The 26,256-nt window shown below is 38.8% G+C and overlaps 1 protein-coding gene across 8 annotated transcripts in view; it reads left to right on the forward strand.

Annotated features, from left to right (window-relative positions):
- Positions 1-26,256, forward strand: part of LOC139990319 (glutamate receptor ionotropic, kainate 2) — a 119,892-nt gene that overhangs the window by 33,595 nt on the left and 60,041 nt on the right. For all 8 annotated transcript variants that reach the window (XM_072009472.1, XM_072009474.1, XM_072009473.1 and 5 more), the window contains exons 3-4: positions 3,559-3,720; positions 20,369-20,620. In XM_072009472.1, coding sequence (XP_071865573.1) covers positions 3,559-3,720; positions 20,369-20,620 — 414 coding nt within the window. The remainder of the gene's footprint in view (positions 1-3,558; positions 3,721-20,368; positions 20,621-26,256) is intronic.

Genomic DNA, 26,256 nt, shown 5'->3' on the forward strand with positions numbered 1-26,256 from the left:
GCTGAAGATTTTACGATTATTTCGAACTCTGAAACTAATATTCTTTTATTCTTCCTTGAACTTTAGCGATAAATCGGAGATACTCCTCCAAGTTTCCTCCCCGTTAAGAAACATCGAGTATTTTTCAGCGAGTTTATTTTGTACCGTAATGTTTGATTCTTTCTAGAGATATAGATAAAAAAAGAAGTACATTTCCTTTGAAGATTGATTTATCGAGAAACGTATAGCCGAACCACTGTTATATTTCCAATATTCAATAGAACACGTTCCGTAAAGTACATCGCCAATGAATCACGTTCCATTTCCTTTAACGTTCCTTTAACTCACGTTCATCCAATTGATCCTTAACGCGGGATACGCGGGATTCGCCTCATGAATAGACTCGAGTTCATGCAGAATTTTCCCTGTAACGTGCAAAATCCTTCGTGAATTGATCGAGTCCTCTAATGTATAATTCAGGATTGGTTGTAATTCGTTAAGTTATGTTTACGAACTAATTATTTTATTTGAAATTTCTATTCACTAATTTTCAATACGCATGATATTCATTTTTCATGTATCTCATCACTGTTGAATTTTCTATTTTTATCGCTGAAATATTATATTTATCACATTATCATTGGAATAGCAGCTATCTACCAATTTGTCGAATGAAATTGTCAATAAATAAATAAATAAATACAAGGAAATTCTGAGAAAAAATTGTTTGATCGACCAAACCTTCACAAGAGATTTCTACAAGCGTTCGAATACTTTTGTAAACTACTGTATACGCACCAATCGAATAAAAAATTAAACTAATATCTACAAGAAATCAAGGTGATTCAATATCGAGAGTATCTCGGAGGGTTCGACGTCGATATTTTTCCGGAGAAGCTGAAGGTGTTCCACTTGGTGGCAATAACTCTCGCCTGCAACGAACTCCCGGAGGAAACAATCTTTATCCCGAGAAAAGCCCTTTGCTCTACATTTAAACGACGAATGATAAAACGAAGCTGTTAAGAGGATAGTTCTCTCGGGGCCTCGAAAGAAACCGCTAAAAGAAACGGTCTCCGTTTTCACCGATTCTCCTGAGTACTTATCGCCGTTTGTCGACGAACCAAAAAACAGTTACACCACAACAAGCTGTAGACCGAGGGATAAACGTCGTGCCGACGAAAGAGTCGAGTTATTTGCCGATAAATGGATTAGCTGGGTGGGCGACGAACGAAACAAAACTACGCAAAACATCAGCGTCGGAAGAGTTAAAGGTTTAGGCGAGAAAAAAAGTAAAAAATAAGGCCAGAAAATGTTTCAGAACCGTTGCAAAGCTGGTAGTACTCGTTTTTTCCCTTCCGCGCTAGTTAGTCGATTTGTAGGATTTTTGTTTCGCGCACTTCCGCCCGGGATTACCGCCATTACGTTTCGCGAATGTTTTTCCTAACTCGCTTTTGTACCAAACACATACGCTAGAATTTCTAAGGGAGGAAAAGGTGTCGAGGACAGGAGAGAATACTCCGATCCTCGTGTTTCAAAGCAACGGATATCGTTTAAAGGAAAGAGAAAGATCAGAGTTCTAACATTTAACAGAATCTTTTGGCTAAAGATACTTCCAATGATACTTCCAATATTGCTATCTTTGCATCAAATTAACCCCAAGCGTAGCTCGAAGGCGTTCACCATTCGATGACTATACAAAGATGGTCGAAGCTTTAGAGTTGAAGAAAATTCTAAAGGAAACGTGCTACGTGAGTGCTCGAAGGAAAAGTATCCCTTACAATCTCGTAGATGGCCTCGATTTTTGATAGAGGTCATCCTCTTTCAGATCTGAACTTAGTCTGGAATAAAAGTTGCCATAAAAATATCCAGAAATAGAAGCTTTTCCACTTCTCGGGGTAAGCCCACCGAAGGACATTTGATAGTCTTTTTAACTATTCATAGTTCGCTCGAAATTCCCCTCCGGTCGTGTACTTTAGCTAGAGGCAAGTATGGTTGGAGTTAAAAAGGGTGATTTTTAAAACGTTCCTGACCCAGAACTACGGGTTATTTGCGATACACGGTTAATAGTTGGATCAATTAGCGACCAAAAGCGATGAATGAGCTGCTCGTCGATAGCAAAGCCACACGTTGACACGAAAGCGGCGACGTTTCTATTACCTTGGTCTCGCCTGTCGCAACCGTAAACGTCCGGATTGCAGATAGCAACGCCCCTGGAGGAGTTTTCTTCCTTGAGGAAATTGATAACTCCCCGTTGCACTGGACGCGGCGATTTTTCAACGACAAGAGGACAGTATCTCGCCTACCGTCCTTGCGCGGCTGCCGATTAATGCTCGCGTTCCTTTTAATTAATTATGCAAAAGAATGAAACGGAGATGGATAGTAGCGACCTGGATTCTTGAAACCCTATAAATAACACTCGGAAGGAACGAGCGGTTCGAAGTAACGGGAAAAGGGTGGATTTGGTGGAAATTGTTCGTGAAATGAAGATACATGGAGGATAGTGTTTTTCTTTACGCCCGATGTATTTTTTCGATACATACTATTTGAATTTCCCTAGATTACGGTTCTTTCGTGTTATTTCCTAAGAAAAAGAAAATTGAAAATCTCAATTGGATTTTCTTGTCTAGGGGACACGGACAAAGCTGAAGGCTGACTGTGGTCGTTCGATTTCTCTGCGAGTGTGTTGACTATAGAGAAATAAAACTTTCCGGGATGTCTCGTCACGATTGTACTCCTTGAAATCTTGTTTTCATTTCATGGAGGCATAGCCGGTTTAGGCGAGATGCCTTTGTTCACCGTTTGATCAGGTTTACGAACAAGAGAATCGACTTTCGTACGCAGAGAGAGAGAAACACCTCAACGACTAAGTTTTATTACAGCCTGGGATAGCACGAGACATTTTCTTCCTCGACAAGAAGCAGCGTTAATTTCACTCAAAGTACGAATGGTATCAGATGCAGAGCTGGGTTAAACCCTTTGTACTAGCTCCCAGACTTCTAAACGAAACTTCCTAGCTGTAACCAATATGCACAGTACACGTGCATTTATATACATGTTGCTAGCCCTTGACATGGTCCTACATGCGGCCTCTCTTAGTTTGGAAGCATCGATCAGCAATTAGTAAACGAGTTTGCTTCTCCTCTCGGCTCGCAAGAGAACTCGAAGAATTCGCTGTTAGGCGCACGATGGACTCTCAGGATGCAAATTGCCCGTGTCGAGCTATCCAAAACCGCTTTTATCACTTTATCGCGCTACAATAAATGGTATGATTTAATAATTATTGCGCTATGGTTTAAAGTATATGTCGGGAAAAAGGACGAAAGATATATATTTCGATAATTAATTAGGATTATTTTGTGGGATTTAATAGGAGACGTAAAAGATTGGTTTGCCGATATAATAGGAGGGCACTTGTCCTTCGTACGAAAAGAATAGCAGGGTCAGCAGTTTCTAAGTATATTGGCATGGAAAGGTGAATCTTGATCGCGAATTCCGCCCACCGTGGCGAAATCGATATTTAACGAACCACTCTGCTCTGACCGATCGTGTCTGACACATTGAACGTCGATTGATTTCCAGGTGCTATATTCACTCATGACCAAAAGGATAGCAGTACAGAGTTGGCCTTCAAGTATGCCGTGTACAAGATCAACAAGGAAAGGCTTATCCTGCCGAAGACGACGCTGGAGTACGATATACAATACGTGCCAAAAGATGACTCCTTCCACGCGTCGAAGAAGGGTGAGTGATCCATCGAATAAATATCTTTTTAATTCTCTCTGATTTCTAAATTGTAAGTTTCTAAGCTATACAGTAATGTGTGCTTATGTTTCTTTGTAATTCATTAGTAAGTAGTTACTTTGTAAGTAATTAGAATATTTCAGGATCTGAAATAAAACGGCTTATGTCATTTTTCGTTGAAATGCTCTGCCCATTACGGATTATCTTATTCAACTTGTAGTATACATTTTTCCATAGTAAAATTTAATATCCACTGCCGCGTTGATCCTCCTACTCGTCGGCATTGCTTTGTATCTCGTTACTTAAGGACGACAAAATTCAAAACGCCGGAGGAATGGATAGGAAGAGATATTAAAGGCAACGTGAAAATTGTTTCCAAGCGTAAGCCGATGCCTTCAGGAAAATTTATCACCACGGCGTTATAATAAGTTGACCAAAGGTAATAGCTTTGGTCGTGGTATCGTTATTAACGTCGCATGCAAGTTATTTCACTCTTATCGACTGGAAAATTTACATTATCGATAATTAATTTTACGGTATATTTTATACAACAATGTTTCTTTTAAAACAAGCTTTATCTTTTTCAACTATTTAACTTTTCTCCGATTGTGATTCATGTAATAAAAACCAAAGTCGAAATCATGTTAGAGCATAGCAGTAAAAAGGAATTGTAAGATATATAGCCCTATTTCACGTAATTATTACGACGGCACATGCATCTATTCAGTCTTGTTTTACGATGTCACCGAATTTACATCCTCTGAGTCTTGTCTTTTCAAGAAAGAAGATGTTATCTGTGACTTTGTTGCACTGATAAATATCAAGGTATCAATAAATCAGGGTATCAAACGTGATAGATCAAATAAAAGGAACATTCCGTCGTTGTAGACCTTTGGAAAATCCACGGTGAAATTTAGTATTTACCGGGTAATCCGTCAGCTGTGCCGTTTTCATCGCGCTACGTGTCCCACGTAAATGTAGTCTCTGTAGAAAATCAGATCAGTGGATTTACTCTTTTTCTTTCTGCTAAATCGTCTACCGTCCCGTGCAGCAAACAGATGGATCAAGTTCCAGATCGATTTCACTCTAGCCGAATTATTTCATTCTGATTTTCCTTTGTGTAACAAAATAGTAGCTATTGATTAGTATCCGCTGTATTTTCCCTCTTGTTTCTTTAAAAATTGAATTTTGAAATGTGAAAAATGAAACATTAGCTGTTTCTATATCACAGATTCGCTAAAATTGAAAATCGTTGACAAAGCAATTCCGGACTTCCTCGGTCAACCAAAAAATCTAACATACGGATTATCTATACAAAGTACCAGTTGGTCCATGGCCACAAGCCAGCAAACGCTTGTTCCACAACAGCCGTGATTTTTCTTTCGATGTCGACAATGACTGTTGCAGAAGCCCTCTTTCAGCATCATAGATTCTAATCACTTTTCAACTTTGGCAACGTCACGAAATACCTTCGACTCTGTCGTATCTTCAGTCTGTTTTCGATGACGATGAAAATATAATTTTCTTATCCAAATTTTATCTTTCAATTATCGGTCTAAAAAAATCCGTTATCAAATCTAAATCCGATTAGCATGTAAAAATGTTTCCAAGCGAAACAGTGCCATGCTCGGTGAGTTATTGTTCGACAGTTGGTTTCCTATTCACCCAGGTTTATGAGTCTTTCTTTACTGTCGACAATGAGTCCTCTTACAAAATTCCTCCTTTCCAGTAACTTTACAAAATCGCCATCACCAATCTGTTTTCGATAACGATAAACACATATTCTCTTTAACTTAATGCGAAATCCGAACATCATTGGAAACGGTATCGAGGTTAAAACCTTCTCACGTGAGAAATCTGTCGAAACGAAACGGTGTCATATTCGAAGTTACTGCTCGAAGATTCCCCCGACAGTTGGTTTTCCATTCACCGGGTTCGAGCTCTTCCGCTTACGAGGTCTTTTATCGTTTCATCCGCCTCTTTTAAACGACATCACTTCGAGCTTGGTATCGCTAAAGACAGGCCTGGAGATACGGTTTTCCACAAAACCGCTTGTAAGGCTCTCGAGAACAAGCGAACAACGCCGCGCCGACCTGCTACGGCCACGGTTGTATGCATGCAAATGCGCACACCTGCCGCCGAGATGAACCTTGTAGAACCGTTTGTTTCGCGTAAAGCGTTATCTGCTCCTGGCCGTGGGCGTTTTTATGTTTTTACGGTTATGTGCATACGTGCCGGTAAACGGTGACCGGTTATCGGTAGCAAAACCGATACACTTCGCGCTGAGAACGAGTCGAATTCGCTGGTCTATTCGATTGTCGTGCCTCGGTGGCGGTGTTATTAGAAAATTACGGAAAATCGAGTCTCGCGCAACGAATTTCAAGTAGCTCGAGGAATACACGTGAAATTGATGATTATTATAAGAAACGAATAGAGCCTACGTTAGAAGGAGATTCAACAAATCAATCGATTTAAGAAAGAGAAATCTGCTGGCTATGTACTTATACTACTATAGCTGTTTTCAAACACTGGAGGAATTTTTATTGAAACGAATTTTCCGCAAGCACTCGTCTTATTTCGATATGTGTGATACATACATTACAACTTCTTATCTAGCCTCTAATATTTCAATATTTAAGATTTTGGGTTATGAGGAAAATATAGTTCCAAAGAAGAAATTTAAAGGACCTAACAGAAGGGTTCAAATAAAACAGGACACAAGATTGCTAGGTTGACTTACCGACAAGTCTCGAATAAGATAAATTAATAAGAAACAGTTTAACAATAGGGTTAGATAGGACCATTTCACATTTTACAAGAGACGAGTATCTTTTCTTGAAATAAGTTCTTAGATTGTAAATGCACAATTAGATTTTGATACGAAAATGAAGTTACGTACGCTGTACACAGACAAATGGTAACGAACGTAGTACAATGAACGTTTGGATAAAGCAGAAGAAAGCGGGACTTGGTACAACGTCACGTCTTGTCACGTGTTCGAGAGCATCTCTTGAGGTCTCTGTTCTCGATGCCTTGCACGAATAAAGACCCTCCACGGTTGCTTCTCAATCTTCAATCTTCCGCACGGAGCCTTCTCGGCCGTGAACATGTATATTCGCATCTTCTTCTAAGAGAAACTCGACCGTGAACCATTTTACGTAACTTATGCGCATCTATAGTGTCTTATAAATATGCCGTTAGAACCGTGGAGAACTGAGTTTCTGGCGCGCATGTAATTTCCCCTTTGAGGAGCTCTGGTATATTGCAAAGGAATATTTTTTAACTTTCACTTTCTCTTTCTTTTCGCGAGACGTTTTACGCTCGATACTAAACAGATGTGCTACAAGCCCAGGCACATTTTCCAAGAGTCATATACAGTCGCCCCGGAAAGTACGTTAATTATCTTTCATTTAAACTTTTACCGGGAACGTTACCTTACTTTGAGGGGCGATTATATCTTGTCGGCAACTCGTCCGCACACAAGTTGACAGCGCCTGTAGGGAAGATCCCGTACAGTTACCAATGTTCCCTGGTCACGTTCGCACGCCCATTTCAAAAAAAAAAAAAAAAAAAAAACGTGCCGAGGACGAAATGGAATGGAAGTGCGAAACCATCGCTTTTTGTTAGAATTTCATCTTGAAGTTAAGATCAATAATCTGTGGAAGACACAATGTTTGTGTTGAAATAATATTCAGTGATGTTTATTAAACAGAACTACAGAACCAAATGTGTATAAGCAAGTGATATAATTAACAACGTATACAAGAATTGTTGATTGTTGGCCAGTTACTCTCAGACTAGACTTAGGTAGTAACCCATGATCCCTTAAATACTTTGAACCCCATTCTCTATACAGTAACGAGTATGACCTGTGTAAGTGTCCTGTTCAAATGCCTGTGTGGGTGTCTGTGTAAGGGTACTTATGCCTATGCGTGAAATATCATTGTATTCCAACACTTTTAAATTTTCATTGCTGTCAGACAGCCTTCGCCGTGAATGCATAGCGAGGCTAAGTCAACCTCGAATTTAGTGTAAATAAATCAGTCAAACACAAGCATTTAGTATTCTTCCTTTTGTGTGAAATGGTCCCTCGAGAAGGTTTTTATTAGTCAGTATATAAGTCGACAAATATGCCACAAAGCTCGATACAAGTCAACAACGAGCATAGCCGTACATAGAATCTTATAAACATTGGTAATCTCTGTTAAACCATCGCTTAAATGAAGAACATATTTTGTTCTTTCTTTAACGTTGAAATAGTCGAGTAATTAACTTTTCTTCTGTTTCGTTTCCTCGTGAAAAATATACCTTCGACTGTTCTCTCGTTGGTTCGAGGCAGAGACCGGAAGCTAGCAGTCGCGCCACCGCGAAATCTGCAAATAATGGAGCCTACGGCTACTCTCAAAGGTTTGAGGCTGGGATTAAACCGAGCGGATTTGGCGATCGTATTTCAAAGCCGGGTCAACGACGTTCGTGCAGCCGCTGCTCTTTTCGCGATTTAAGCTTCGCTCTGAACAGCATCTGCGACCCTGTCGTGGCGGAATCGTGCTATCGCCGATGCTATTCCGCTTCGTAATTCTCTACATATACTGGTTAATCGAAAATCAACATCTGAATCCTATAGTTCGGCCAACGATTTCTAGATTTCCACAGTTTTAGCTTCAGATTAATATAAGTTTGTACGATGTTAAACGAAGGGTGTGAAAGGTACAGTATCGAGAACAGATCAGTGAATTTTATATTTTAACAAGTGTTATTTTGTTTAACAACGATTTTTAGCTTCAATCTTTTCTGTAACTTGTAATTCGTGGCATGTTTACCAAAAAGAAGGGGGAGATTTTAGAAGGAAAAAGCTTTTCGTTTCCTCACGTTACCGCAATGTTGCTCTTTTATCGTAACGCAAACCACAGAGAACGAACGGACGACTATAGTATCGTTTTTCTTTGGGTTTTGTTTCCTTTCCTTTTATCAGCAAACTTAACTTAGACGTCACAAAAAACGCTATTTTCGTTGCTTTTTCCCTTGCGAAGATTTTTACCGAAAGTCGATATTGATTTCTCAATTCTTTTCTTTTTGATTAATTACAATTTTCTTTCGAATTTTTTCAAGAAATTTGCAACTAACGATATTCCAAAACTAGATTGATAATCTGATTTTGTGTCTTGGAGAATCAATATTAGAAATAAGGCTCCAATAAAGTCAAGTCCATTGATATCAAATTCCGATCGAACTAGTTTGATTTGGATTTGTGACTTCGACAGTCTTGGCATCTAGCATTCTTGTTATCAAAATTTACTCCCGCTATGGCACTCGACGACGTGCATGGAGAAATCGCTTTATCGACAATTTTCGAATTCATCTTGTGTGCACTCTTGCTCCGAATGGATACGTCTCTTTCGTCAGTTGATTTCACTGGGTATACAAGGAGAAGGTAAGCGAAGAGCGAAGAAAGGATGAACAGAGCGAACTTGCAGAGCAGGTACAAAAGGAAGGGAATATTTGCTCTTTGCACAAATTCACCCGTGTGTCTTCAGGCTGTGGCAAATAAATTTTTCTTCTAGCGTAATGAAAATCACCGATTTTTAAGTTTTCGTAGCATTTTTCTAGATTTGTAATACTTTAAGGTATTTTCACATTTTTGGAGATTTAAGTGATATTTTCATATAGTTCTCATTGTGATTTCTCTGGTACAAATTTTATACCTTAATCGTAGTACTTTTAATAACAACTGTATTGAAATTTGAATTGAAACTTTTAACACTAGAACTACCGATAGTTAACACGAAGCTGTTTCTACCACAATCAGTCAAAATGGCTGGTCTTTAAAAATACGTATAATAGAATATTTTTATAGTTTTTTCGATTTATTACTTTCTTACAGAAGGAATTCCATGTCATATAGTACATTTTTGATAATATTAATTTAGCTGGGATCATGATTCCTAAACGAGGTTTGACACATTTATAAAATTGTAGCACCAGTCCTTTTGGCTGGTATTTCTAGTGATAGCATCTAGCGATCTAGCGATCGATCCGAAATTTTCCTAATAATTGATATTGTCGTATCGAATGATACGCAGTGAAAATTTTAAAAACGTGTGGGAAGTTGTAGGAAACGAGGAAATTGGTTAATTGGAATTCGATAAACATAATACAATAAATACATAATACAAAACAATAATAATAAACATAATACAAAAAACAGGACCCTTTTACATTTCGATAAGTACCAGTCATTTTGAATTATAAATGGCCTTGATACAAAATTATTTTCAGTTTGAATACATAAAGACAAAATAAAATTCATTATATTATTCTTTTAGTTATCGTTACGAAAGTCATTACATATTACATCATTGCGGAAAAAAAATATAACATGAAGTAGGAATTTTAAAATAAAATTGTAAAACCAGGCAATTTGACGGGTGTGGTAGTTCTAGTGTTAATAGAGAAATGACAAGTTCCAGCTGAGGTGATATGGGGTGTAGTGCAGTAAATAATCACTCGGTGTTTAGGTCAACAATATATTTATTAACAAGTGTCTTCTTTTGATCGCGTCGCGTATCGCTCTCGGTTTCGTTAGTTGATCTCGCTGCGCGGTTAGAACTTGACCTTATCGCTTCCTGGTTCAAACTTAACTGTCGATCGGATTCGATTCTTTTCTTTTTGTCGCCCCTCAATATCCCCACTATCCACGTGTTTGTTAGACATCCGCGACCGTTGCCACGCGCGCCTTCTTCTCGAACATTCGGCGGAAGAACCTTTGGGATAATTGATGGCTCATTAGGCACTTCGCTTCGGCGATATACATTGTTGCTGAGTGCCGCTACAGAGCAAAGAAAAAAAAAAAAAAAAAAGAAAAAATACGATGTGATGTAGAAAGTAATAGAAGAAAATTCCGACGATGGAAATAGCAGTACGAACGCACAGAGAAAAGAATTTCAACGCTTAGAAGAAGCATAACAAGAATAGCAGGTAAATAACATCAACAATTAATAACATACTACACGAGTACTAAAAAGAAAATTTTAAAGAGCCAGGATAAAGATACCTGAAGGGGAACCAGGATTGAAAACAATAAGTAACGCCATAAAGTTGAAAGACAGACGTCATAGAGACATTGATATAACATTGGGAAAGTAGAGTAGAAAGTTCTCAGATGGTGTGATATTGATTTCACGGCAGGCGAAGAGATTTAACGCACAATTACTCTGATTGAACGAGGTTGCTCTAGTGGTCGGGGGTTGGTCTGGAGAATTGGCGACATCAAAGGACAAACTGGCACTCGCCACCTCGTTAAGGGAGTTGAAAGGAGAGCCAACAAGGGCTGGACACATCCACGGAAAGGATACACGGTTCCATGTGCGTCTGCAACGGCCGCGAGTCATTGTTATCTGCTTCCAGTATTTCTCGCCGGTTCGTCCGCTTCGAAGTGAACGTTCTCCTCTCTATCGGCTAACTACGTTTCATCTTGGTGAAACTGAGCATTACCAGCAAATTGTTACTTCAAATACGTCTCATTCTTGATTGAATTTAACGGTGTTTTAGGGATTTTTATCGCGGTGTTTCTGAATGACCGGTTTGAGATAGTGAGCGGCGTAATTGGGTATATTGAAACAATTTAAAAATATAAGAGCATGATGCAACAAGATATAACACGATACGACACGATACGTTTGTAGTAAAAAGAGAAAATAATCATTTTGCTATGGTATCGCATAATAAAACTCAGAAATTACTTGCAAAGTTTGTTAATTTTAAAGTTACATGGCACTCGCTATGCAGATGATTTTACTTGCAAATTAAAAATGTTTCTATTATAAGACTATAACAAGCATTGAGCATAACCGTTATCGTTTAGATAATAACCTACTGCAAGGTTCACCCAAAGACAGTTTGTTATAATTCGCATCGGTTTTCAACTGAGGCTATTCTTGCTTTCAAACAAAGAATGGGAAGTGATTCTCATCCACGCAACGACTAGACCGGAACAGACTGAATAGTCGATTGTAACCGATTAACGCTCGAGGAAATTCAGTGAAAAAGATTGTACATCGACATTTTAATGAATCTTCGTTTGTGAAACTGGCATGTAATTTTAACCATAGAATAACAAGCGACTGACACTGAGTGTGATAGACACTCATTTCGTGCTAATTACAATCGTATATTTTCGAAGTTATTTTCAAGCAATTTCTCGTATTAAACCCGTATGTACCGTATTTTGAATAAAAATTCTAAAATATCATTTTCAAAAATTCCTAACAAGCTCTATTTTAAGAACCTTCGAATTCATAATTACGTAAAGGTTAGTCAAAGTATTCTCTAAAAATCGGACAATGTTTGCTATTAGTGCAGTTTCGTTTGACAAACATTTCTTTAAGAAAATATTTCTGTGAAGTACTCCGCCACAATTTCCTATATTCTTCCGGGTTTTAGACAGATTTCTTGACAACGAACAGATGGGGTATCATTTTAAAAGTCCAGAATTAACTGCGTATCCGAGTCTGTCATGTTTTTAAAAATTGAACTAGCTCGAAATGCGTAGCGTGTCTGGTATCAACCAATCGTAAATCGATCCTCGTCAATAGTCACGAGTCACCTGTTACGTTACGAATAATATCTAGCGTGGATTTATCGCTTAACCTTCATTCCTGTTCAATCAAACTGGCCGTAAGCTTCTGACGCAGTGCGAATTTTCTTCGTAGTAGAAAATCAACGACGCTGTTCGTCGGAAAGAAAGAAGGGAGGAAAAAAGAAGCGGGTGCAACGTCCGAGAAACGTTGGAAACTTGAAAGTTTCGATATTCTTGTGGTTCTCTTGGTAAAATACGACTGTCGATTTTGCAAGTTGTACCGGCGTTACTGGGAAAAAGAAGGGAATATAACCGATAGCCAGTGACCAAGCATAGCATCTGAATTTTTCCAGACTATATGATGCTTCTTTCGTTTTTATACCTCAACCAAACATAAATTCGCTAAACCTCGAATGTATTCACTTATTTTGAAAGGAATTTACGATCGTTGATCTGATTTCAATTGTTTTGTATTCATATATACAACAAGGGCGAGAAGATGTAAAGCGCAGTAGAATAAACTGGAATTGATCAGACGAGTAAAGTTCAACCTCGAAGAAGGAAAGACTATCTCAGCTTCTATTTTCCACCTAAAACCTCGTAAATTCTTCGGGTTAAGCGTAACCTTTGAGACGTTGAATTTCCCACAGCATGCTACTTTCTGATGGTTTTATTCGGTTCAAAGAGAAAGTTAGAAGGTCAACGAATGGAAAGCGAAGCTCCGACGAAACACGGGTGAACATTTGTCGATACCAACGGCGCACGCATGACGCGATTTGTTAAGGAGATTAAGGTCTTTTCCTTTTGTCGTTGATCGGGTTGTCGTACAGAAGTTTTCAGATTTTTAACTTCTTCTATTCCCTTTCAATACTTTACCTTGAAAGTAATATTACCTTTTCTTTTTACACGATTTTATTTCTTCGACTGCTTTCCCAATATTGACAACAGAAATATCTGTACATATGATGTTATTCCTTTCGGACTTCTTTAGCTCTAAATCCATAAAGCTTTCATTTTTTAATTTTATTAAATTTATCATTAACCTAGAAGCTTTTAAAAAATCATTCCGCAGCATATTGAAATCAACAACATATTGGAGTTTAAAATTGTACTTTCATAGAAGACAGGATATACTTACCGTATCTTTCACCTGTGGCCTTCAGATTCACAAAAATTTTCTGTGCCAAGTACTCGAACGTTTTCGTGAACTACTCTCTGTCAGAGAATAAATAATTCGACCATGTAATACAAGTGCATCGCATTTTCATTCTCACGTGGTTTTCGACCCCGTTAATCTGGCAGATAAAAAATGAAAAATTGAATAATTTTACTATCAAGTCATCTTGCCAAAAGACGTGACTACCCAATCCTTGGTGACTGAGGAGATCGATGCTCATGCCATTTAATTGCCGGCCCCCTTAACTATCCTTGCGTCGTTTCTAACCTCCAAGGTGACCTGAACCTGTCGTCGATAATGTAATTACCAGGGGCAGCGGTTAAAGGCAAATTAACCGGAAGTTTATCCTCTGACCCTAAGCCCTGCGGGTTAATTAGCTGGTCCGAATTAAGAGACGACTGAGTGGATTCGTACCTTGAGAAAAATATATCAAATGTAAGAGACTTCGGGAAATGACTGCACCAGGTATTATTCGGCGCTTTTAATAAAATTTCGCGATGAATGGAGAAGGAAAGTATTCAATTCACATTCGCTTATTCATGTGCATTTCATTTTAATGTGATTTGGAAAAATAGCGGAGCAACGATAATAATTGTGATAATACAATTTATGATAGAAATTTAATATTATTTCTAAAAACAAAAATTTCAATAATTCCAATGATTCTATTATAAATTTAGGGGAAATACTAAATATAATACCGGAACACAAGATCCATCGAGTCTGCTATCTGGTTTGTAGCGTAATAAACAATTATACACGGCATCTACGTTCTTGTTGACTATTCGATATTTATAGAAGAGATAGTCGCCCAACGAAGTCGCCTGAAGCAACCACGACCCGCCAAACAGGTATTTTAAACTTCGAGCGGATCTATAAACTTGTTCATAAATGTGAAGCTTCCTAAGTACTCGCACTTGAACCTCTATAATGGCAGCCTTTTGGTCGACCAGTCGTGCTCGTAAGAAAAACCACATTTCTCGCCTTCAAAAACAGTCTCCGATACATCTTTCTTTCGCTATTCTTCGGTGTTACATTTCGAAAACTTCTTCCTCACATATTTTATATAAAAGAGGAAAACAACTTAACGTGTGACAAAATCGATGCTATCAAGAATAGCAACCACGACAATGAAGTTTCAGGCAAAAAAATCGAGATTTAATTAAAAACTTTAATTAAACCCGCTCCCTGGTCCAAGTCTCTAAAGATTCTACCCCCTCGTATCCTGAAATACTTGGATCGTTCATACGACAAATCGCTATTTTGAAAATACGGACGGCTACTGGCCCATGAATTTTTTAAATTAATGCAGTCGATGTTCGCGTTCAACGTAGGATATTAATTTTCCATCCAACGTTGAATTTTCCACGGTAAATGCAATGTGTTTCGCGTAACGCGCACGATTCTCTTTCCTCCAAAATAAATAAAGTAAACTCCGTTGTTTTAGAAATGAAAACATAAAACGTATGGGCCAAAGGCTACGAATTGCTATCAGATTCCAGCGTATACGAACATGGCAATATAAATGTTGCGTCAAAGGTATTTTCGCGTATCATGGGAATACTTAAGGATGGCGCTACGTAGAGCTTCCGCTTTGCAGCGGGAACAATGGCGATCTCGTTACTTTTAAACAGCGTTAAAGCCTATTTTTAAAAGTCTCCACGGCGCTTGAAGGCGGTCCGTTTTCATCTCAACTCGCGTAATTTCTACTCCGTATCTCACGCGAATTCCTTTCCGCTCTTCCTTAATACGTTGTATAAGTTAGCTCTACACAAAGTGCACCGAAACAGGCATACTTACCTAGGAAACCGGTAAATGTTCTCTTTATTGGGGAATAAAGTTCGCCATTTCGGCAACTATCGTCTTGTAGCGTCTCTCGTTACGAGAACCATCATTTTGTATCGCTCCTCGTTAAGAGAACCATTATCCTTAATAACATTATCATGTGGTGGATTTTATTCTGCATGGACCAAAATGCATAGTGTTTTTAAATTAAAATGATTAGAAGTATGATTAGAAATAGTCATAAGATGTACGAGAGAATTGAAAATTTGGTGTCTCATCATCTTCGTGTCTCGTTTATATCTCGTTTATTCTATTGTATTCGTTGTCATCTTTAAATTTTCAGCAATCACCAGATCTGATAAGATTTCCACAGTATCTACACGATTACCTTACAACAACCTCATTCTTTATATATCTCTTTCTTTTATGGACTTCGTTGTTCTTTTCATACTTTAACAACAGTTATCTCGCCTATTGCTGTACTAAACAAGGAATGGTAGGTTTTAAGTATTTCACTATTACTCACTTTTTATTCTTGGTCGAACCTCTGCTCGTCGCTACCTTTATTCATCGCCAGACATTTCTCTGTCAGTCGTTTTCACTTATTCACAACCGCTTGCGGCACAATCGTCACTTCAAAGGATACGCTAATGGAACGGATATTAAAAAATAAACGGAATATGTCTACCTCGGAAATGAAAACAGCCACAGGCCTCGCGATTTGAGTTTTCTTCTCCGCCAACTTTTAACGACGATTACGTGATTAAACCACACATTAGCCCCAACAAGCCAACCAGTTCATTAATTCTTCAAGCCAGCTGTTCATTTTTCTTGTTGTAAGTTCCTGTTCGTTTGACAAATTATTCCTTCGGTTGTCACAGTTTTCCTGGAAAATGTAGGAAGGGAATTACATTTTAGCAAAACAGTCATCACGCGTATATTGCTGGTCTGAAATTTAGAATTAGCAGCTATTTTATAAAAACCAAAAATTAAAAAAAAAAAAATGAAAAGGAAATCTATCGAAGCGAAGAATCTAGTTACAAAATTTATACGAAAAGTTATAACCGTATATATATGTCGGAGATGAAAGAACATCGGGGCCTTTCTTTTTGAATGTTTGGGAAGGTCCCAATACTTTAGTCCAGACTTTTTATCATAGCTGTATTTATATATAGCTGTATTTATATATATACTGAGAAATAGTTATTTATGATTTAATCCAAGTATGGGTGCCCGAGATTTATGACAGTGGGCTTAGGCTCGAAGTGACATAATGGGTCGCTGAACGTAGCCACGGTCACGGGAGGAACGTGTACCTAACAGTGGTATGGAGTAATTAAATAGCTCGCCTTAAAAACAAAGATTGCTCCGAGAGGTACTGAGAGGTAGAGAGAGGAGTATATAAGGGCAGTTCTACTTGAACTAAGAGGCAGTCACATAAGTTCTACTTGTACTGTGGACAAGTACGTTGAGTCACACCCGAATCGCGGATTAGTAAGTTGAGTTCGACTTAGACTGTGGAAGAAATCGTATTCGTCATCCCGTTGATCGTGGATTCGTTATCGAGTCTAAGATCATTGCCATTCACATCCCGAATATCTAATTACCACGGTTACTTGTCAAATTCTGTCACAATCATAATTGTACTAGTAAATATCTTCATTCTTGCATAACAATTATATCTAATCCAAAGAAAGATTCATTACACGCCCCTAACCCTAATGTTAACCCGACATATATAATAACGTATTATTATTATACCATATTGTAGTATCGTGGACAAAAGGCCTAAAAGATATCGGGTAAACCATAAACATTGTCGCGAGCCGAGGTGCCGACAGGCCCATCAATGTGTCGTCGGTCCTTCAGTTGAATAGTTTTGTAGAAAAATGGCTTAGGTGACTCTGGCCACGAGTGGTTGCGTAACACGTGCGTGATGAGACTAAGACAAAGGGACAAAAGGGATGCTAAGGCAGAAAGACAAATTCACAGTCAGTGTCAGTAGAGGAGTCAAAGGGTGTGAATCGAGAAGTCAGAGAGTGCGAGTTGCGTTGTCGAGAGAGTGTGGTGCACGTGAGAGAGAGAGAGAGAGAGAGAGAGCGAGCGTGTTGGATCCGTTGTGATGAGAGTTGCAAATTAAGCTATTGAGTTGTCTAAAGTATAGTACATTATTACGATTAGTTCACGTTAAACAACCATCGTTTCTTGTCTAATCAACATCTGTACAATCCATTCACTCGTAAATAAACCATAATTAATTGTTAGTATATTCCCGATACTATAAAATTTCAAAAAGCATATTGGCTTTGACGGTCATATGAATAATCATTGACGCGTAGGTTTCGGGATACTGAACATTAACGTTTATATGCAAGAATTATACGGCCAAGTTAAAATATTGGCCAACGTTTTAACGCACCAATAAATCCATTGTTATATTTATTCTGTAACTTTTTCAAACCCATCTGCATTAAATTTGTTACAGATACATAACGTATTTAGATGTTTGTATTCATATAATATACAACAAGCTTCGAATAGAAAGAAATTGCTCGATACCGGCATAATTCAAATATAATGACCGCGATTGCGTCTCGAACGTGAGCGCATTATCTCGTCCACGGAGAATTCATTTACCGTTGGTTTCCGTTCTCGCTGATCTTCTTCTCTGGGTCGTAAGTAATCGAAGTAACATCCAGACAGAAAGCTTTATAAATTCCGACTCCGTTGTGATTCGTACGACGTAACTAGTTTCACGGAAAGGCGCGCAACGTAACATTGCCGACGAGATATTCCGCGTGGGTAATATGTCGTCAGACCGGAAAACGATAATAGACATCGGATCGTTTTACCGATGAGGCGGCGCACTAAAAGTCACGACCGGATGCCACAGCAAGTAGATAAGTCCTTTATAACCAGACGTTCAAAACGGCGCAAGAATTGCTTTAGCTTCGTAGAAAAATCAGTGAGGAACTCGTTGAAAGGGTTATTTCTTCCGTTTTCCTTGGACTTACATCTTCTTCGACCGTTTTAATGCATCAGACTACTTTATTTCTTTTTTATTAATATTACTTTTCCCCTCGTTCCAATCGTTTCAAGTTTTTACGAACTTCCATACTCTCCTCGTTGATACAATTTTCCAATCCTTTATATCTGGCACAACACGATTATAATACCTAATTTGTACTACTTATAGTGGCCTCGTGTCGCGCTCTTCTCATATTTTACTACTGGAAGAATTCACTGAACACGTTGTTTCATCTATTTAGATCTGTTACGCGAAACGTTCAAAATTTCGTTAGCACTGTTCTGAGATTCGATTATCATCGTTACATTGGTAAAGTTTGAAACAAATCTGAAAGTGTACATAAAATCAGTAAGCCTGTGTAAATTGCACGTTACAACGATTGGTTCTAAGGTCGTAAAGTCACGAGCAAGATTGAATTCCGAAACCGGTTCCAATCCCAGTTATACAACACGTGTCCTACACAATTCGAACTGCAATGTAGGCCAGGTGATAGCTGCCTGTTCTCAGCGAGACACACGAATCCAAATTCTTGCCCTGTGTATTCTATTAACTCGCAGGCATAAGGTAAAGTAACTCGCACACCGATTGAGGTTTGAAAGGCACTATAGTTGGCTAACTTAGGATCTGAATAGCACCCGGACAGTCTGTAACAACTCGTCGCAATTGAGGCAAGATAACACCTGGAGTATGCCATTCGGCTACCCTACGCGTACTTCTCCTCTTTGTGCATCGTGCTCCAAGAGCCAGACACAGAATGATTTTACAAGCACTACGATCTCCAGTACTATGTTTAGCCGGGTGTTAATTTGATAATAACCAGACGCTTTAATTAATACGTATTTAGCAACGTTACGTCTACTAGAATCCAAGGTATCTGACGTGGATCCTTGTTTTCAATTGTACTTACATATATTGAATCATCTGTTAATTTAATTATTAATTTGAAAACCGATCGATCATTTACCAAAAAATGTTCTACGATAACACAATTCTAAGCTCCTTTTTCCTTAAAATCTTGAATTTTATACACAACATATAGCGATTCCAAACTTTTTGTAATTTTTTTGTAACTTTCACTTCAACTAATTACGTAACATTAGTTTTACGTATAAAGAATATTTGATTCAATTTGGGATATGAGCGAGAGGGAGAGTAACGTCATTATCGGTAATAATCGACATTCCTGGTGTCCGTGGAACAATTTCCAATAGCCATAAACGAATACCACGGTCATGTGTTCGGCTTAGCGAGTCGTTAACGCCGCATTAACATCGTTCTCCGGTCATCTACACGTTCCCGATCTTAATGGGTCGCTGGCGCTCCTCATCTCGCCGATTTCTCTCTGTAATGATTCATGGAACGAACAAGCGTGTCGGAATTACCAACAGATCGCCAAGTAGATATGCGAATTTCTCTAACGATCATCAAATGAGGCAATCAACTAACAACCTCGTCTATATTTTGTTTTATAATAATCTCATGTATAGTTTAACTGTTCGCTTTTTTACAACGGTAAACCACCGTAAAACTATTGTAGAAATGAGGGAAAACTTGAGCTTCTAAAAATCCTACAAATTGATTGCTCTACTTTATTCCCATTTCCTTTCCCCTTGTCTGGATTCTTTTCTCTAGTTTGAAAGACCACTTCCGCTTTCATTTCCTTCCATTACGAACTTTACTTAATATCCAATCATCTATCTTGAGTTTTCACTTCTCTTCTCTACTTCTACTACACTGTCGTCGTTAATATATACATATTAACAACAATATGTGTTGTTACACACATTACGTACATTTGTTGTTAGATATTTATACATGTTACTATAAAATTTACTTGCAAAAATGCAGTGTATCCTTTATCACTCTTAATTTCTGCGCATCAGCACATGAAATATTTCCCAATTTTACGTTTTTCCGAACATCCAGTATCATATATAATATAAAAAAAGTTATGAAAAAATTTAGTGAAAAAATTTTGAATAAAAAACCACGCGTGATATCTAGTTTCTAGCAACGTGTAAATGATATTACATCGCAAAATACCAAGTGGAAAATGAATAGTCGAGATCTACGTTTGTTGCAGCGTGTCAACAGGTCAAGTACGGGGTGCAGGCAGTATTTGGCCCATCGGATCCCATCCTGGGCCAACACATCCATAGCATCTGCGACGCACTGGACATTCCACATCTGGAAGCCAGGCTGGACCTGGACACGGAGGCGAAAGAGTTCAGCATCAACCTCTATCCCGCACAAAGTTTGCTCAACGCCGCTTATCAGGACATCATGGAGTTTCTCAACTGGACCAAGGTCGCCATTATCTACGAGGACGACTATGGTGAGTAATTCCTTCATTTCCTTTTTTTCTTTCTTTTTTTTTTTTTTTTTTTTTTTTACTCCTGCATTCCTTTAAAAATTTTGAAAATTATGAATTTTGTCGAATGTCGTCCGATTCTTGTGTCTGACAAAAAGTGTCTTGTACTACTCTCGGCTACCGGTTAGGGTTTCTCCCAATGTAATCGCGACATCGATGTCGATACGGAAACTGGAAACAAACAAAGTTGTCTTGATAAGGGTTAGTTTCGAACTACGCTGAAAGTTTAATTAGTTTTCTTTCGTGAATTCAAGAACGAGAATAAATTTCCAGAGATAACACTGACAAAACAAACATCTTGAGTCGCCTTAAGTATTTGATAATTATATCATTCTAGTACGTTCTGGAATACCGACGAATTCGTAACTCTTTTCAAGACAGAATATTGGCGGAGATATATATCAAGTCCCACAGATCGTTTTCAAGCGATCTATAATGAGCGTTAAACGAGATGCATATTTATAATCTGGCAATCCAATACGATTCCGATATCGACCAACAAACGGATTTTAAAACACAAACGATCCAACCTGGAAATCCCCACGATTCTTCCAATTCCCCCTTCGTTACTATTCGACTAAGGTATAATAAAGAAACGCGAGAGAGTTCGAACGGTCTGTCTGAATATTAATTCGGTTCCATCTCTGACGAATGGAAGTCGTTGTATCCGAAAGTGAATAAAAGTTTCGATTTAAACGAGGTCTGAGTGAATCGAGCTGATTGAGACGAGGAACGTTAATTGCGCCGATAGTCTCGGCGGGTTTACTCCGTTAGATTATCAATTTGCTTAACAGCCGGCGGAGGAAAGCCTCTCCCAATTACCAGACCTATTAGGAACACTTAAGATCTACGGTAATGAAATAACATCGATTAATAACACTCGCCCGCGTAGTGCAAAAACCGAGATAATGAAATTCATTCATAATGAGAAAACGTCCCGCGTTCGTCGAAGGAAGCGTCCACCTGGTTGAAGCCGAATCGCGTCTAATTAATTTGCGAAATGGCGGTTTTGAACTGCACGAGGATTCCTTGCAGCGCTTTCAACCGGTTACGCCTCAGTTTCCCCGTTTCATCGCCATTCTTTGGGTCTCCTGATCTTCGACGATGAATAATGTAAGGGGCTGAATAGAATTATGTAAGGTGCACGTGCGCGCTATCAGACATCGTGCTCGGCTTCATTTCGACCCGTTTCTCCGCGCGGAATTCTAATTAACATTTTCCAAGTTTCGCGGTTCCCCTTTGAGGCGTCAAAGAAACGACGATCCGCGCTGTTGCAGGTTAAATTGAGCGGACACAAGATTCGTTTGTTCTATGATCACGTGGTAAAATGAAATGTTTGGTCCACTGCTGCAGTTGCTGTAATTGATAAATGTATAGCACTTTGCTGTATAATTTAGCCAGGACCAGGTCTATTGTATTATCACACTTTTATAAAAAGGAAGGTATTTATATTAATTAATATAAATTGATCGAATATTGCAATCGTTCGTGGTGTGCCGACTAAGTAAAAATTAGCTATTTAGCTCGAAGGAACATCTACTAATGTGGAAAATAATTACTGGAACGATTGCTACAGACAAAGAGATACCAAATAAAATAGCAAAGGCGACATCTAATTAGAGACCACAAGCAACTATTAGCTAGGACAAGTGACGACTACGAATTAAGACACTCTCTTGAGCGACGACTAAGGGGAACAATTAGCAACTAAGGGTGGCGATTGGCAACGAATTACTTCTTTCTAAGAGGTAACCAATTTTACAGTCACCACCTCCAATGGATCTGTAGCAGGGCATACAAAGTAGTTCAGCATTACAAAGCACCAAGGACTATTAGATCCGGTACCGAGCATCTGGATGCCAGAAGATCCTTTGGGATATGACGTTATAATACTTTTCTAGCAAGCAAGGGAACAATGACCGACATCTAACAGGATGAATTTTTACCAAGTGCCACGTGTGAGCTGCAAGCCAGTCTGCTAAGGAAATTTGATGAATAGCAAACTTTAACAGAAAAATGAAGAACTAAAGTGAGGAAAGGATGAAGAAAGGAGAGACTAAATTTCTTTTATTTTATTTATGTGCTATGTATTTGTTAATTTATTTAATCGTTCATTTTTTATATTTATAAATATTCTTTCTCATTCTTGACGATTTTGAACAACTGTAGTTAGTAACATTAATAAGATCCCTCAATTAGATGGATAATATTATTATTATCTGATTCTGTATAGATTTCTCAGTAACTGATAAGCCAGGTCCAACCTGGATTACGATAGAAGCGCGTAAATTCATCCGTTGTAAGCATCGACTGCATGCTCGAGCGTTGGAATATTCCCGTGACAGATTGTTACAACACGTGCGTCACCACCGCATTTCGTGCGCAGTGAAACGTGACTCTTCCCTGGGCGAGATCGAGGACTTCGCTGTCACCGAAGGGGAAATGGCACATTCGTCGTCAGACAGGCCTCTCGTTGCCCATTTCGAATTATAAATGCATCAGATTATATGCCGTATAAAACGATGATCTAAATTTCTATAAATAAACAAACCACAACTCTCTTCCATGAATTTAATGCAAACTTCAGTTTATATTTGAAACGATTCAATCGAGAGACTTTTAAGAAAACCGAAGTCAGGACACGAAGCGCGGCTAATACGCGCAAAGTTTCTTTAAACACTTTCCTTTCGAAGGCTCCATGGGATTTGCGCGAACTTAACCAGGTGCCGATGAAAACACGCCTCGAGCTTAACCATCTCGGCTAGCGAGCTTATCTATTTGCGGAGGTGCACGAAAGTTATACGTACAAGCCGATTAGAACACCCCTGTAACCTACAACTCACACTCATCGCCTACCACCACACCCGTCACCAACTCGAGACACAAACCATTCCCTATCCGTTACTAAACTGATTCCCAACAGAGATTTACCGAAGCCCCGGAATTTCCGTGTTTCCTTCACTTTCAAATATAATCAACGATGTTGCCGCCAGAAAGTAACGAATCCTGGTCCTCCATCGGAATAGAACACGTCCGGATCGTGGCTCAAAGCTACCGACCTGCCGATTCTCTGTTCGTCCTAACTTCCCAATTTTCCGGAGTGAAAGCGGAACTACCGCCAGACGATTCTCTGACGAACTTTAATCCGTTTCTACCAAGGCGATTCCAACTTAACCACTGATAAACTATGCGTGATTTAGTGCTCGAATTTTGCCGAGAGTTACATTCGCTTGAAACTAGATAAAGTGCTCGGGTTTTCTTTATCTTGGATAATTTAAATTTTATTCTTTAATGTAACAGGACTATTAAACGTTGACATTTTTTAATTTCTTTCTTCGTTTTTTGTCGAGCAATATTCATTCACACGCGTGACAACGTGACGCAATTTTCATGGAGACAGATTGTTCTAATTCTAATTTTTTAGACTGACGATTATTGTATACAAATCATATACCTTCCTAACTTAATACAATGTTATTTAATTCTCATTTAACAGAATAGCGAATTTTTCCTGAATTTTTTTCTGCAGAAATAGGAAGACCGGTACTATTCATCCTCAATTCGATATTTATAATTTAACGACAGTTATTGCACGCATGAGCTCAATAATTCGAGACGAAGTTCATGGATTTCATGATAAAGGTCGCGACAGGTTTACCAGCAAGATTTTCAACGATCCTAATAACGCTTTAACATGACCCCGCCCTTCGTTATTTCGCTGTCAGCGTTAACCCTCGTTACTCAAGCTGCAGGCGGCGTCTTCCATCGAGTTGCAAGAACCGGAAGGGAGGATTCACGTGCTCGTGGGAAATTTCTAGTCGCTACCGGCGTTTAACGCACGTGTTAATTTCACGTCTTTGATCGTTTGCGCCTTATTAAAGAGCCACGTGAACGCGCCTTAAAAAGTTTCCACCCTCGTTCCTAAAGGCCTCCAAGGAATCCTTCGCGAGATTCGTCGCGAAAATTTAGAAACTTAGACGCTGCTTTGCATCGCGGACACATTCTTCGGCACAGCGTAAGTTCCTCGATGGGAATCTGCGTTTAATTCAACTTAAGGGAGCTGCTCGCGGGAGAAGTTACACGACAAACGGTGGAAAGTCTTGAATTTCTATTCGTGGGCGAAGTTACACGCTGGAAAGTCTTGAATTTCTATTTGGGAGGTTTCCACGATCGGATTTCGATTTGAATTCTTGAATCTACAGCACCTTCTTTTTTCTTCTAAATCCTCCACTTTCTCACTCACTTTCGCGGTTTTCCTTCGTGCAACACGACAGGAGATTACCCGTAGCTCTGGTCGCCGGAAAAAGACAACAAGTATATTTAAATCAAAAATGCGAGCGCTTTAACAAATAAAAACTACGTAGCCACAAAAGATGCGTTAACCAAGTCAGTAAATTTTTAGATACATACTCAAATTGCTCAAAAAGCACCAGAAGCGCGCCAATAAAATAGATGAAATAGATAACTTACAAACACCTCTTCGATCAAATTCTTGTCGTACACAAAACTTTCTTTCTTGTAACTGTGAACGCTATATCACAAATGACAGAATGTTTTGGATACTTGCACCAAGCGCGTGTTTTCCACGCTCAAGCTATGTAACGTAAAGTGTAATCTATTCGTATGAGCTAATAACTTGTCCAAAATATGAATTTGTCTTTGTCAGTTTGAAAACTGTTAATCTTCACACAAAGTTTCTTGAGGTCATTTTCGTTTGTTAATGTTGAAGTAGTCACCACTTTTAAGAAAACTCTACATCTGGTCTTTTAGTTTTCTCAAGCACTGAAGCCATCGACAGCGTATAGACAAAAGACTACGTCGAAGACAAACCATAAACAGTAGACAGGCGACGTTGGCTTCAGGGTTTTCAGTCATAGGGTAACACTGCTAGCGTGCGGATCTGAATCAGCTCATATTATATTTCGACTTGTATTTACACTTTAGTATTTAAAATATATATTTTCTATCTTACAATTTATTCCACGCGTTCCTTTGTATTCACATACATCTAATAACCTCAACAGTTAAGACTTTTTTACTCTTCGAAAAACTCGGTAAGACAAGATCTCCATAGCTCGAAGACTAACTTTTTCCTTGAAATTCGTATCACCTAGGTTCCATTGTGATGTTCAATAAACTATTTCGTTATTTACCAGGCTTAATAATTTTTCCACGCAACTGAAAGAAAAACGACCACTGAGGCTGAGAGACAATGTCAGCTCTAGTTTCCGGTGATTTAGAGTAGCAAGTACGTGGCAGACTAGATACATATTTCTCCGATGTCCAAATCCCCCATCTCTACCTCGACAGGAGACGAACGTCATTCGCCACTTTTTCCGGCATGTTCCGAGAATCTTCAACGCGCCTGCCAATATCGCGTACGTCTGTCGGTGACGCGAACGTTTCGAAGCGATTTTCGTCTTCCGTGACAAAAATACTCATAGAGTGGTTTCGCGTATGGCTGTATACCTCAAAGAACTGCAGTTTCGAAGTGTCATGGACTGGTTGCTCAAGAATCTTCGAAATTGCGTTTGCCAAAATAAACTCTCGTCGAAGTGGATTTCACAAGGTTTCGTGACTTCAATTGCCAGGCTATTGGA

The sequence above is a fragment of the Bombus fervidus genome, chromosome 8, assembly GCF_041682495.2.
Source record: "Bombus fervidus isolate BK054 chromosome 8, iyBomFerv1, whole genome shotgun sequence".
Classification (NCBI taxonomy): domain Eukaryota; kingdom Metazoa; phylum Arthropoda; class Insecta; order Hymenoptera; family Apidae; genus Bombus; species Bombus fervidus.